Genomic DNA, 15,079 nt, shown 5'->3' with positions numbered 1-15,079 from the left:
GCCGTCTGGAACGCTTTTGCCTTCCTGTATGTAGAAGCCACTGGAGCTATGCACTTTGCATCATCAAGATTGAAAGCTCATTTCGTTAGAACTGCTTTTTGTGTTTAGTTTCTTGTCCTTCCCCCACACCGCCAACTAGCACGGTTGGTTACGTGCGGTGCCAAGGAAGTTCGACATGTAGACAGCACTTGCAGCACTCGGGTGCTCCCCAGTGGGCCCATGGACCCCACCGTTGTAAAGTCTCTTTATTGGAGCCTTCTGCCCATTCATGTCTGGAATCCAAGGTCTGACAAATGGGTTGCTGGAATCCAGAATTTATACCCCTTTTAAAAATCAGCTTTCAAAAGGAGGGCGGCACGCGTGGCGATTGGAACCGTCCGTGGCTGTGCACACAACGGCGAAGGCTGTCCTCCGCCAGCCTCACACGCTCGTGCTCGCACGATCACAAACAAATTTGTTCTGTGACGGCAAAATTCATTTGCACGATTGAACTTAGGTGGATTTAAAAAGACGCTGCCAAGCAGATAGATGGATCATGATAGTTTAACACCCGTTTAAAAACGCATTTTAATACCTTGAACAACGCGCAAGGATACAATTGCCAAAGAAATTATTGGAATTAAATCTCCGTGAAAGAACAACTTCTCAAAAATCGCGCACACAACGCATTTCTCTGTCTCTGCTCGTGTCCCACGAGGATTTACCGAATAAACGGCGATGCTCGCTCATTGGACTGGTCTGGGTGGCTTGCCGAGTTTGACAGCACACACTCCGGTATGTCATATTCAGCATTCCACTGCTACATTGCTGGAAAGGCAAGACGGCCCAACTCTCCTTTTCTACTGTCGGCAGGACAATGACAATAAAGCCGGTCCATGGCGACGGCTTTTGAGACGCCACTGCTGCCAAGCACATGGTGGGAGCGCGCGGCAATGTTGAGAGTTGGCATGAGGGCACCGAGGGATTGAGCCAGCCCCACCTGCGATGCTGGGGTCAAAAACATCCAAGTGGATAAGCTCAGCGGTCGTTTTGCTCTCGTGCAAAAACCCTGCCCCCGTCTGCAGCGAGATGCCAGGGGGGATGGTTATTTTTGTGGTCAGCTAGCAGGACTGTGCACACGTAATTCACTCCAACGCACAAGAAAAGCCCGCAGCGTCACCCATGGACTGGCACGCTCCGCATCCGTACCTTTTCCGGAGCGTGTCGTCGACGACCTCCGCGTGGAACAGATTACAGCAAGGAGTTACGCATTTACTAGGGACATCCCGTAATGCATCAACGTACCGGAGGCTGGCAAGAGTGCGTCGCTTCCCGCATGGGTCGCGCACAGACAAGGAGACGATGGTCACGCGCCTGCCAGTGTTTTTTCCCCCACGTACGGGGTAAAACGCGCACATGCTAATCTCACACGTGTTTTACATTCGGGAAGCGTTTTGTCTCCGTATATTTATTCAAGGACAGCAAGCGCCAATAAGGAAATGTCTAAAGGATTTTAAGAGCTCGGCAGATGTGCTCTCGTCGTATTTTTTTTCTGCACATGCATTTCCCAATTACGCATCTGGGAAATGAGAGAGCGCAATACACACAGGTGCTCACACACACGCGCACAGGACTCAACTCTCAAGCGCCCATGTAAAATCGCCTTCCCCAATCGAACTCACGTTTGCGCTGGTCATCACTGGCAGCGCTGAGCCACTGGTGAGAATTCCACATTTCCAGTGGCAAGTATAACTAGAGGCGAACCATAGCGGACTTGCCACAAAAGCGGAACTTATTTTAATCGCCCCTGGGAGGAGGGCTGAAAGGCTGACTCGATCTCCGACCAGGATTTGAACTAACGACCTTCCGATTTCTCTTCCAGTGCTTTAACCCGGGAGGATACGCGCACCAAAAAGAGCAAACCGTGACCAAAATGTTCAAAGTCAACTTCAACGTTGAACCTCAATTACCAAAATATACAGAAGAGGAAACCATGTGAACATCGGACAGACCTCTCCGGAGCCCAGTGGGGAAGAAGCTGGGGGTGGCGGTGGCGGCCGTGGTTAGCAGCGCTACAACTTACAAACTCCCAAGGCACACGGAGCAGATTGTTCAGGCTCAAACACTGATCCACCCCAACGGCCTCACACACACACACACGTGTAAAAACAAAATTCTAAACAATTCTGCTCATTGCTTCGGCAAGCCGCCGAGACGAGCAGTCTCTCTGCACATGTACATCAAGACCCCCCACCACCCCTCCCTCCACCCACCCGTGTACGAAACCTCATGGATTAGATCAAAAATGTAACGTTACGGTCGCGAACAAACTTTTCCATTCCTCACGCCGCCGTGGCCGTAACGTGGAGAGAGAGAGAATGCCCGGCCTCCAACGTCCACTTAACGTGCGTGTCTGCCGTTCGCAAGGAACATCTCGGGTTGACCGAGCTCTGAACACACGGGTGAAATTTAATACAACGTCCACACAGCGTTGGCAAACACTCCTTAACGCTTTGCAGCAATGACCCGAGCCCATCGCGGCCTACGACGGGCGCCGAAATTCGATTCCAATTCACGGTTCACGTCCCGCGATGATCCACGCTCCGCCGGCAAGCGACACGACCCTCGGATTAGCCCCCGTCTCTCACGCCCGGGGGGACAGCGTCGTTCTTTAAAAGGTCGTGTCACGGTCTGCCCACGCGACAAATCCGTGCAAGTTTTGGCAGGGCCGCGTTTGCGGTCGCCAGCCTCGCGCGCTTCCACAATCAAAACGCCCCCCCACTCCACCGCCACCCCCCCCCCCCCTACACCAAGCGCCCGCAGCTGTAGCCATTGAAAAATTGGGGGAAATTCGCTGCCGTCCGCCCGCGAGTGCCATCGGCAGCGGAGTTTCTCCGAACGCAGGGCGCGCGAGGAGGAGGAGCCGAGGGCGCGAGCGGTCGGAGAGTCGAGGCTCCGCAAACAAAAAGGCTCCTGGGATCATCGCAACCACTCAGCAGCCAAGATCCTTTCATTTTGCGCTATCTTTGCTCCCGGGTTTGGGTAAATATTTACATCCTATCTAAATGAGTCCGAGCCTATGGTGTCCATCCAACACAAATATACAAAGGGACACTTACGGCCGTGCCGAAGCATAATTCATGCCCGGAACAAAAAACAAGTATCTTAAATACTCCCACCTGGTAATCAAAGCAGGTTTGTTCCGTGTGCCATATCTTTTTTTTTGTTTAAACATAACCTCCATTGCTTTGTTTCAAGCTGCATCAAACTCCAGTAATGAGTTTATTTTCACTTGCCCACTGCTATATTTTGTGAATTAAGCTTCAGTGCTATAACGCAAATCTACATATTAAATCGCAGGCCATCGGTAGGAGTAAACGCACACAAACGCAAGAGAGTAATTGGTAGTCCCTCAGACTTCTTTAGACATTCTCCCTGTAACTTCCAGTACAGTACAGGGTGGACAGTCTGTTCTCCTATCAACGCGGCAGTAGTTGCGTTCCTGAAGAACACCGTGTTATGGAAAAATCGCGTTAGAATAAATAAAGTATGAACATCAAGATAAAAGCACAGTCCGCGATAACACGTGAGATGCACATGCAGCCTGAACAAAGACAGAGGAGCATCCAGCAGCATCCCACCGCCTTGCGTGATGCTACGCCGAGGCAGCCGTACCACCGCTCATTCCTCATCGCGCGACGTGGCTGTTCGCTCGATCGCGTCGTATACAATTCGCGTCCACGTTGGAAAAATTGTGTTCGGTAATGGATTCAACGCGTTAGATCCAATTCGCGTTATGAGAACAACACGCGGCATTATAGGGGAACGGACTTGTACCTGCGTTGCAATGTTACGAGTGGTTCAATCAAAGCACTGCGGTTTAGCTTGAAAAGTTACGTGAACGAGCAGAGCAAACGCGTGGAGGCGAAGAATTACGTTCACATATACGGACGGCCCTTTGGTCAATCCGCTGCGAGACGCCATGCCGCTTGTGGAGGTTACCTAACCATACTTCGCCGCGCTGGTCAGTGTGGATTTGTATGGGCAGAGAACTTAGATGTGCACAGAAGTGCAGCGCAACGAAGGATTTCACCGCACTTCCCCCCCTGCTGATCTCTGGGTAGCCTCGCAACCCTATAACACCTGTTATGCACGCTAAAAATCGCACTGTCCAGGTTGAACCCTGCATCGCTTACGAGATTGGGCACGTTGCGGGTGAATTGGTCATAAATCACAATATGATTCCTTCTTCAGGACATTTCCAATTCCCCGGCTCAGGATGTGAAGATATAAGGCCCCGTGGCTGTACTTTGCCTTTAGGATCCGGGCACAGAATGAGAGCTCACCGTAAGAATGAACGCGCGCTAGAGAGTTAACATTCGGGCGTGTATGGAACATTCGCACGTGTCCGTGCACCACGGGGCCCACTCGTCAAACTCGAGTCTCTCTCCATCACAGCGCATGACTTCGGAGGGCGTGCGATCACACGCGGGCGAAATGTTTCGTGTCAACTCATGCCAAAGCCCCAAAGTGCCAACTGGGCCACATTATTTATTAGCAGCCTCGCCCCCTTGTGGCACGGAGACATAAAGGTCCCCGCCGCCGTGGGGGTTCAGATGCAAATTTCCGACGGTGTAAACGCCCAAGATTCGACAGCCAGGTTACCAAGATTGTATAGCTCCTTCCGTGCACGGATGAGCACAGCGCCACTGTGTACTTTGACATCATTCGTAGAGATTCACAGTTTTTTCACTCGAATAGAAAGGAAACAGCGCTGTAACTGAGCAGATAAAAAACATATTCCCGCACGCAGTACTTTCATAGCATCACGACCGGCTAACTTAGTGCTTCGCTGTTCGACAAAATCTGACAGATGTTGCCAATAGCCCCTTTGTCAATCCACTGCTGGATGAAGGCCACCCCCCACGCGGTGTTGGTCACGGGGAACGTTTGACCATACTTCACCACGCTGGACAGTGCGGGTTGAAGAAAAGGTGAAGGAGAGGCCAGGGAACCAGTTTTAGCTAATCACTCCACCGATGTTCGCCGTGGCCAGGAATTGAACTCGCACATCAGGGTTCAAAGTGCAGTGCGCTCACCGTTGCACCGACGTTCCACACGTCACCCGTCTGGGAGTACGGACACCTACACCGGCGCCTACAAAGCACTCCGCAGGGCTCACGGCCCAGAATGTGAGCGCAAGGGTCGGGGAGTTATCTCATGCGCGGTGGCGGCACGCTTAGTCCCGTGAGTGCGAGTGTGTGTGTGCACGTGACGTGCCCCGGGACGGTCAGTGGGTTATCTTTAAGTGCCCAAGGGGTCGTCAAGCTCTTAGCCTTAAATCCCTGACCATTCCCTCTCGGTCGTGACCCACAGAGACCTAGGCAAGCAGCACACGCACACACACACACCCATCATTTATCATCACCCGCTCCCCCTCGCACACCTTGCGGTTGCGACGTTGTAATCTCTGTCCCAGCCCCGTGGTGTACAAACTCTCTGGCTGCTTTTCGCCCCTGAAACCACCCCCCACCCTCCACCCCCAACCCCCAACACTCAGCCCCCCACCCCAAAGCCCACCTGAGATCATCTGCCCAAACTAAACTCAAGGCTGCTTTCAGTCACTTCTGCCAGACTAGGTAAACGCCCGCCCTTTACAGAGACGCTGCCGCCACCACCGCCGCCACCCCGATGTTGATCCCCTTCAAATTCCTGCTGTCGCCTCCTCTCGGCACACACCGAAACGCCACGAGCGGTGGTGAGGGGGGGTCGACTCGGTGACGGCCCCCCCCTCTCGCTCGCGCGCCCGACAGCACCACAAAAGCCTCTCTATTAGGTGGGCCACGGGGCACAGGCCCACGGGGACTCTAACCGCCAATTCATCTTGCTGCCACTTACGAGAATAAAAAATGTACACTAATAATAATAACTTGTCGGCGCGCAAGGGAGGAGGAGAAACACGGCACAGTAACGTGGGCGTGCGTCAACGTGCAGGTGCGCGTACCACGTGCGCGCGGGCTACGGAGCATCCTCTTTTGGCTCGGGGAAAACAACCAAAGGCATATGTTCCGACAAAGGTCGCATAAAGAACTCGGTAGATGCATAATTAATCCACATTCGTGCACACAAGATAGAGCCTAGCCGTACACGGTTGTTACGTACAAAGGTTGTGGCCGATACAGTCGATGGATGCGTCGCGCCATGAACCTGCGGTTGTTGTTATCGCCACGGTTGGCAACGGCGGTCGAGCGATATTTTTAAAACAAATGGTCCTGGATCCCCCTCTTTTGCTAATCCACACCGATCAGCATGGCCAAACAATGCCCAATGACCGCGGCGTGCGATGGCGAGTCTGTTGGAAGTGGATTACTGGAGATGGGCAGGTGCCGCCGCTGCCGGTGGTGGCATGAATCGTTGGTAAAAACGAACATTATTTAAAAAACAACAAAACATGCTGCGATATTGTCGCAATGCAGAGACGATCTAAGACAATTTGAAATGGCACGAGAGTGAAAAACTCATGGCAATGGTACCTGTGTGGGTCCGCACATCCGAGTTCGACTCCTGGCCATGGCTCACACCAGTGGCGAGTGATAATCGCGCAGCCTCCTCCGCTCTTCCCCAACAACACAGTCATCAAACCACACTGACCAGAATGGTGAAGTATGGTCAACCCTCCCCCCTATGGCCAACACAGCATGGGGAGGTCTTCGTGAAGTCATGGAATTGACAAAGGGCCAAACTATTACAATCAAAAAAAATAAACTGTATTCCAAAACGTGAAAGATGCTTCCCAAGTTTACCAATATTTACACATTTACTTCATGACTTGAGCATCACGTTCCACATGTTGTAGTACGATATTGGATGGCGATGGGTTTATCAAACAAATACATATTCTTTGGTTCTTTCGGTAAAGTCACATCGATGGTTCAAAGAAAACAGCAATCTGATGACGTTGTGTTGTGATCGAAACTTCGTATTTTTTTGTTATTTTCTTTGAACCTATCTACGTGACTTTACCGAAAGACCCAAAGAATATGAATTCCTGCAGTCACGAAAGCTTTAAGTCAAGATTTAAAAAAATACACTTTATCAAACGTAAGAGTAAATTCTAAAAGTGCAACGTCCATTTTCCTCTTCTCTTTGTGGTCCCCTCTCCTTGCCGGGCGTGTGCCAGATAAGGCCTCTCTCAGAATTAGGTCCTCTTGATTATGCCGTCTGCCACGTATGCCGCGCAGCTGCCAGGGAATGCTCGGCAGGCGCTGAATGCTGACTGCAGAAATCTGGTAAGCATTTGTCTGTCCGACGAGGCAATAACTCATTGCGCTGCGCGATGAAACAGAGGCTGGCACTGAATGCGAAGCACGCACCGGGCGCTAGAGTTGCACGAGAGCTCCGTCCGTCGCTGGCCTTTTTATGCGCATTCCTAGGTTATCGTGCGCTTGCGAGCACAAACCGCGCTGCTGCTGCTGCTGCTGCTGTGAATTCCGGCACCAGGACGGTTCAATTACGTGCCAAAAAAAAGCCAACCGCGGCGTACGCTCGAAAGAAATCGCGAGCGAACGGAGTGGTCGGCGGGTTCACGCGCTCGCGATCAACGTTGGCTCGCACGAGGGGTTCGATCGTAGCGAGTCGACTCGACCTCAAATCAGTACCTGGTGCGGTGTGTAGTAAACATCGTCACCGGGGAGACAGTCCGGGTGTGGTGCTGGCCACCCACCCCCTCGTGTGCTGTGCCGGCCTTCATTAGGTGCACGCTAACAACACTTGCCCCAACAGTCTGTTAAAGCTATATTGGACAGTCTTTGTGTGTATGTATGTGGTGTGTTGAACTTCTTTCGTGCCGTACGTAGCCGACCCTGCTAATGGGAGGTGCGTGCGTGAAGTGAATTAGCAAACGATGCAATTACAAATCCTTCTGCGTTATTTATAGTGATGACGTGCATTGAGCCGCAGGCAGCCTGCACGGATATAAGCGAGGGGCCTAATCGTACAAGTTAATCAAGGTAAAGGTGCAGCAAGGAAACTGCTCACTCACGACACTGCTTGCGGAAGGGCCTCCACTAGAGGGAGCTCTAGCGAGCAAATTTAGAGGGTATTTGGCCTCCTCTTCCATTCATGCCTTGGAAGAGTTGGGAGTAACCACACTTCATCCCACCACAAGCGACCTGCCGATCTCCTAACATGCATGAATGATAGGGCGTCGAACGATGTCGCACGCGTCAATTTCGTGACAAATTACGTTGTTGTAAAGAATGACGTTTGAAATGCAATTTTAAGTATCAAGAGTCAGGCGGTGATGAGGTGGTTGGAGGTCTAGCAGCTGTGATGTGTGCGTGTTCACTACTGCCTAAAGTTTCCAATGAAGAAGAATAGTTTGTTCGGCAACAGAAAGCTAAAAATATAAAGTCGGACAATAACACTTAAATAATAACGTCACGTCATTTCAGCCAAAGTTACATGAAATACCGTTACGCATTCGATTGTTAAAGTAGAGTGCGCGATGACGTCTCGCGTCAAATACACACAGGGCACACAGGGGGCACACCAATACACGTGGTACACGGACACGGAGCGTCAGGTAAACACAGTTGAATGCAACATTTAGGACGTAAACAATACTTCCGATTATCGTGCCGGGAATCTAAACGTCTGAACGGCAAAATGTAGGGGATGCATCGTATTTGACTAATACATGTTTTTATTCAATTACATTGTATTTATCACGAATATATTTTAAGGGACATCAATCATACTTTGCATGTATAGCTCCAATGCCTACAGAGCTCCACCCATGCTCCCACTTCACAAGGACTTCTCTATAAAATAACAGGAGGGCTGAAGTTAATATTCTAAAATGAAATCACTTCGAACATTCATATTTTAAGGACTAGGTTCGATAAAACGCGTGTTTATATTTCCGATTTTTTTAGGAGCCGCCCCCCCCCCCACCCCCGGGACCCCCCACCCACCCCCTCCATTAAAAGAAACACTCACCCCCTTCATCAGGGTCCATGGCCGTTTCATCCGAGCCATCGTCACCTCCCTCATCGTCACCCGAGGAAAGGGATTCTGCAACGAGCGGCGGGGTTGGTTAGAACTATCACAGCAGCGGTGGTAGCGGCAGCGCTACGCTCGCACGGCAGCGCTACGCTCGCACGGCAGCGCGGGCGCGAGGCGCCTGGCTCCACACTACGACACCGCCGGGCGCACGGCTGCCTTGCTTCGAGCTTCCCTCACCCTGGCATACGAAGCGGACGATCAACGCTGCTCGGAGTAACAATACACACACAGACAAAAGCTTTCCTTGGCCTCTCCCGCTGTACGCACACTACCATCCCCACCACCGCCATCTCCAAAGAACTTGCATGTTTGTGGCTATTTAGTCGTTTTCGACCGCCAGCCCAACTGAGAAAATGTAACCAAAAACACAAATGGACACATTTTCTCAAAAATACTTTTTAGTCGGTGGTCTACACCAACAAAATGCCCCTGCATGCAGTTCTTCGGAGCCGGTGGTCCGCAGAAGGCCGAGACAACTTTTGCACAAGCAATGCACGTCCTTGTGTGTTTGTTAAACCGGTGTTGTCCGGCCCGCACTAATCGTTCTGTTGCGATGGGTTTTCCCTTCATTTACAGATTTGAATAATCGCACTTCTCTAGCCTGCTCTAACAATGGAGCTCTCGAAGATGGCAACGATAAAACAATATTAAAGTAAAACAAATACAACCTCAAACAACCAGTGAATTAAATTGACTTAAAACTTTCATGACTGCAGAAATTCATATTCTCGGTTCTTTCGGTAAAGTCACGTAGATAGAAAATAAAAAATAAAATAAAATAAATGCTAATACATTTTTTTACATTTTTATTTTCCTTTCTATCTACGTGACTTTACCGAAACAACCAAGAATATGAACCAGTGAATTATTCCTTGCCCAAGTACCCACAGCCGCCACCGACTATGAATTCCCCAGCAACGCTCCGAGGGGGCAGGGAAGCAGGCGGACAACCCGTGTGCCACATTAACTTACGAGGCAAATTTAAATCCTTAAAAAATTAACCCGTAAAAACAAAGTTTTTCACTATAAATCCTTTATATGCGTGGCATCGGTTTTATTTTATTATTCATTTTCGTTTTTCTTGAGTCAGAGTTTCATTTTTATCACATTGGTATTTTAAATAAAATCTGAATTTTTTTTTTAAAAAGTGAAAAATTTTGGAAAACATTTTTCACGAAAATAAATTGTCACGCACAACGAGTCTGTATGCAAAATGTCAGCTCGATTGGATCACGGGAAGTGGGTTAAAAAACGACCGAAAGATTTGCACGGTCGTAAGCGCGCAAGCAAGCAAGCAAGTGAACTTAATATAAAGGATTTAAAAATGGAACCCGTTTATTTTGTTTACACAAGTTACATTTCACCTGTGTAAGAAGCGACGTACCATTCTCCCATAGAGGGCAATTTTGACATTTAGACCAACAGGGCTCAATGGAAAATAGGCACAGCCTGCAGTTCCTTCCTAAGCTACCCGTTTTTGCAGCCGCATTAAAAAGCCATTTCGAATGTGTATGCTCTGCGTTTTTAAGTAATTGTTAATGGCTCTGCGCGGGGAGAAACGATAAGGTGGAATTTTGGCGACTTTCTAATGCGCAGCATCAACAACATCGGCCTTGGTGGTCTCCAGTGACAACAGCAAAGAGCCGGTGTCACCAGAAGCCACTCAACCAACGCCCTACTCTGGGTCGCTATATTATTTTTTTCCGGACAATGGAACGATTGAGAGTCAAAGGGAGTTTATCTGGCAAACATATGCCGAGTGCTATTTTTAAATGTTAGTACAGCAAAGAGCTGCGCTGTTGGCAGTGGTATTTTCTAATGTCCTGCTGAATGCATCTGTAAGGCAAACACTGGGGCCCATGTGTGCCGCATAAAGGCCACGCCGGTTGTTTTTGGACCAATCATACACGTGTATCCATCTTCACACCTCATACCTCGTGTGTCAGCGCTCTTACGATTGCTCTTTTACAAGCGCGAGTTTTGATGCTGCTAAAACGCATATTTAGTGTCTTTTTTTTTTACAATGTTATTTTTAATCTGCAAGGCGGAGTCGGTGACATTTTAAGGCATTCATCATCGCTGGCCAAGGGATCTCATCAACATCCAAAGTAATGAAGAACCTCGCTGATGAACAGAACTTGCAATGTAAAGCGAGTGCTGGGACATGGCAACTGAACCTGTGAATCTTGCTTCATTTCAACATTCCATGCGCCTTGTGTTTGTTTGCAAAGAGATTACTAGCCATTAACTAACGTATTTGTTCAGCTGGACAACCTGGTGGTCTGTGTTCTGCTACGGGATAAATGTTTCGCACGATTCAGCAGGTCCGAGTACCAAGGCCGCAGCAAGGCAAGTTCTACCAAGGCCGCAAGGCAAGTTCTACGTGGAATTTTCACCACAGTGTGCCACATTGGCATTAAAGCCCCCCCCCCCCTCCCTACGAAGCCACCATTCACAATAGTGAAGCGACAAAGTGGAAGTAGTAACACAGTGCTGGTTATTTTTTTAAATGACCCACAAAATCTGGGAAAAAGGGTAAGACACAGCCGTCTCTACACAACGACCATCACGCACGTGACCCAAGAGAGAAATAGCAATGATTCCGTGGACTCTCTCACCGTGCCAAATCAACGAAATCAGTCGATCAAGAGAGTGGTCGTTGCATTATTAGGAAGCCACTGTAGCTATGCACTTTTAAATCTAGATTGAAATCTAATTTCTTTAGAACTGCTTTTTGTGTTTAGTTTGTTGTCCTTCACCCCCCCCCCCGCACCTTCGAGTAGCACGGTTGGCTACGTATGGTGCAAAAGAAGTTCAACATACATACAGAGAGAGATTGAGAGATCAAACATACAGGGTTTCTAACATTCCGCGATGCTGCAAAGTGCGAGTGGCCCTTCACGGAGGCTGCTATGGTTCCAGTGGTGACGAGTAACCACCGCCGGCTGTCCCCGCTCTCTTCTGCGGGCGCTACCCCCAGAAGGAACCGAACCCATTCAGTTGGCGCCCGCTGCCCTCGATCGTGAAGCCATCTGCCCCATCGTTCCGTCACAAATGGCATCTGCTCCTAATCTGTCCATCTGTCAGCACGCAACGCGCGTTCAAGTCAGATTAAAGAGTGGACGGCTTCTCCCCACGGAAGACGTCCTCCTCCAATGGACTGCCCCCTGCATCCCGCCGTGAATATATTTAGTCCTATTAAAAGGTAAAGCTATTTACCAACTTACACTGCAATAAGTAACCCGCCCCCCCCGCGTGCTGTGCTTGAGATTTTTTTGTTGTAAAAGGGTAATATTAACTCAAGGTGCACTCGCTACATCGGCTCATTTAATTTACAGAAATAATGTGAATCATCTGTTGCGTCATATATATGCATGTAACTGTGCGGCCCTATGAACAAAGTGCATTGAAAGGGATGCATTGGCAAACAGTGGAGTGGTGTAGTTGGGCTAATGTTTTATGATCTCCAATTGAGGGTCAATGAATGAGCTTAATAATGTTAGGAATGATTCATGTGGCACAATAGCGATGAAGCAAGTTAAAATACAGTAAATATACACACAGATACACATATTTTACTCATACACGGAGCAACAACACCCACCACCACCGTTCACGACTAAGCGGCGGTGACATTACCACGGCGCTCGTGCCATGCTAGGTGCACTTCTAGGCCACGCGAAGTATCGAAGGCCTGCTGGCAAGAGGTCACGGAACAGACGCCGGTGCCATGGGTTGACCGACTGAGATGTCCAGCAGATGCACCAAAACTGTGCTCCCCACTGTGGCAACTCCCTGCGTTTTAGCCGCCCGGTGCTCCGCTCGTTGTTGTGAGCGTCGCTCCTCTGCCCTTTGTTGTTTCTGTTGGAGGGGGACTGCCTCCAACTCCCCAGCAGCATCCTTCACAAACCTCCTCCACAGAGGCTGATCTTAACACTGCTGGTACCAGTCATCGGCGAGTCCAATCAGCTCCAACATCCTTCTGTACCATCTATCTGGCCGAATAGATGCTGCTTGTGGCATGGAGTATCTGGGAGCGCAAGCTACATACACAATGCAAGCACACACGCAACTATATGTGTGCGTGTACAATTACGAATAGTTTATCTCCCAATAAACTGCCACAAAATATTCACGATGCTATCAATAACGTCCAATTTCTAGTCGTATATTGGCTACGTTTCTTTGAAAGAATGAAAGAGAAACCTCAGAGTACGGAAATTATTTTTCAATGAAAAGCACAAGCACTGCATCTCCAATGAGAGTAATGAACTGCAGATGCGACAGCGATGCAGCATTCGTCAAAGTTTAATGGCTTTGCAATGCATGCACACACACACACACACGCACTCAAAGATGCCTTCTGTCGTTTCGTTAAGAATGTTGAGGAAAGTGCAGCTCACGAGCACCTGTTGCACACGGGGCTATTGTCGTACACAACAGATCAGGAGCTTCTAAAACGGAGCTGACTTTGTGAAGGAAGGTTCACACTGGACAGACGCGTTATTATTCGTCACCCGCTGAACGTGCAGCCGAGGACGGGGTCATCCGTTGGGGCCGGAGGTTGCGCCGGCCAATCAGGACCACGGACGTGCTCACACTCTGACACCTACCTGCTCCTCCTTACGCCAGAAGCCTGAGGCCTGCCTCGCGTGTGAACACACCCACCCCACCTCCCCCCCCCCCGTGTGTGTGTACACGCGTCGTGCATGCGCGAAGTAAGTGCGTTAAGGTGCGTCGCCTCGTCAATTGAAATCAGTTCTGACGCTCGCGATACGTGCATCGAATCATCCATTTGGAAAATCGCTTATTCATGACGTAAGAAAGTTAGACGGGAATTTTATGCCGAGGTTAGGATACACCGACGGTGCGAATGAACAATACTTTACAACAGAGAAAGAACCAATGAGAGACAATGCAAACGAGCAATAAAAGACGAGACACAAGTCGAATTGCTACCTTTAATAGTGACTCTTCATCTAATTGCGGATATGTGCGAATCCTTACGTTCCTAACTCGCGGCAGGGCCCTAACCGACTCGGGATAGAGAGTGGAGTGGCCGTTTCCAATGTAACCGGCGGGGTGGTGTCGAGAGCGACGCTGGCGCATGGCGACGTGAAAATAAAGGTGGGGGGGATGACACGCCACCTACCCGAGACGACGACCGTGAAGTTGGCCCGCACGGGGCCCGACGGGCCGGACGTGGAGCAGCTGTAGACTCCCGAGTCGTCGAGGGACAGCTCGGAGATGTGCAGCTCGAGCGACGAGAAGCGCGTGCGGTTGGACGCGACCAACGCGGCGCCGTCCTTGGCCCACCCGACGGCGGGATCGAAGCGGTAGCGCGCGGCCGGGCAACGCAGGTGCAGGGCCTCGCCCACTGGTAGCAGCAGCTCCGCAGAGGCCAGCGGTGGCCTCTGCAGTGCGGCTGCGGGACAAACGGTGCACGGACACACGCGATCGTGAACCACCAGCGCACGCGATCGTGAACCACCAGCGCACGCACGAGCACGCACACGCACGCACACGCACGCTTGACCCTGCGGGTACTATGTTTCGTAAAAAAATATATTTCCAAAGACGTCGCCGGAAAATTTCGCTTGGCTGTCAAGTACCAGGCATGTTAAGTGCTGTAAAGGCACACAAATGCGTCATTATAAATCGATTGTTATTACTAACACAATAATGCTTGGAATTGTACATGTCAGAATGTCCGACGTGTATTATCTATGCAAATTAGGAGCAAGAGATGTAGGTTCCTGTTAGGAGTTAGGCCAATGGAGCAAAACAAGCAGTCACAAAAATCTGACAGAACAATCGTGAAGCAATACAAACAAGATCGTATCATGACCATGACCCTCAAACCATGACAACTCTTCAATACCTTTCACACAGATGAGCAGAGAGAGAGAATGATATCACAATTTCTCCTTCCCCCCCCCACACACACACTTCAAATGAGGCAATTAAAAACCTAATACCGAAGGGAATGTATATACTAATCAATCAATCAATGCTGCACATAAACCCGGCAAAA

At 49.9% G+C, this 15,079-nt stretch overlaps 1 protein-coding gene across 2 annotated transcripts in view; it reads right to left on the bottom strand.

Annotated features, from left to right (window-relative positions):
- LOC144935188 (fibroblast growth factor receptor 2-like) overlaps positions 1–15,079 on the bottom strand; it is an 82,127-nt gene that overhangs the window by 36,815 nt on the left and 30,233 nt on the right. Inside the window, exons 3-4 of one of the 2 annotated variants that reach the window (XM_078861667.1) lie at positions 14,198–14,470; positions 8,980–9,054 (exon numbers count right to left, since the gene is read on the bottom strand). In XM_078861667.1, coding sequence (XP_078717793.1) covers positions 8,980–9,054; positions 14,198–14,470 — 348 coding nt within the window. The remainder of the gene's footprint in view (positions 1–8,979; positions 9,055–14,197; positions 14,471–15,079) is intronic. The other variant, XM_078861668.1, reaches the window with a different exon arrangement.

Source organism: Lampetra fluviatilis, chromosome 12, assembly GCF_964198595.1.
Source record: "Lampetra fluviatilis chromosome 12, kcLamFluv1.1, whole genome shotgun sequence".
Lineage (NCBI taxonomy): Eukaryota > Metazoa > Chordata > Hyperoartia > Petromyzontiformes > Petromyzontidae > Lampetra > Lampetra fluviatilis.
The sequence above is the reverse complement of the archived record's forward strand: the minus strand, read 5'-3'. Positions and strand labels throughout refer to the sequence as shown.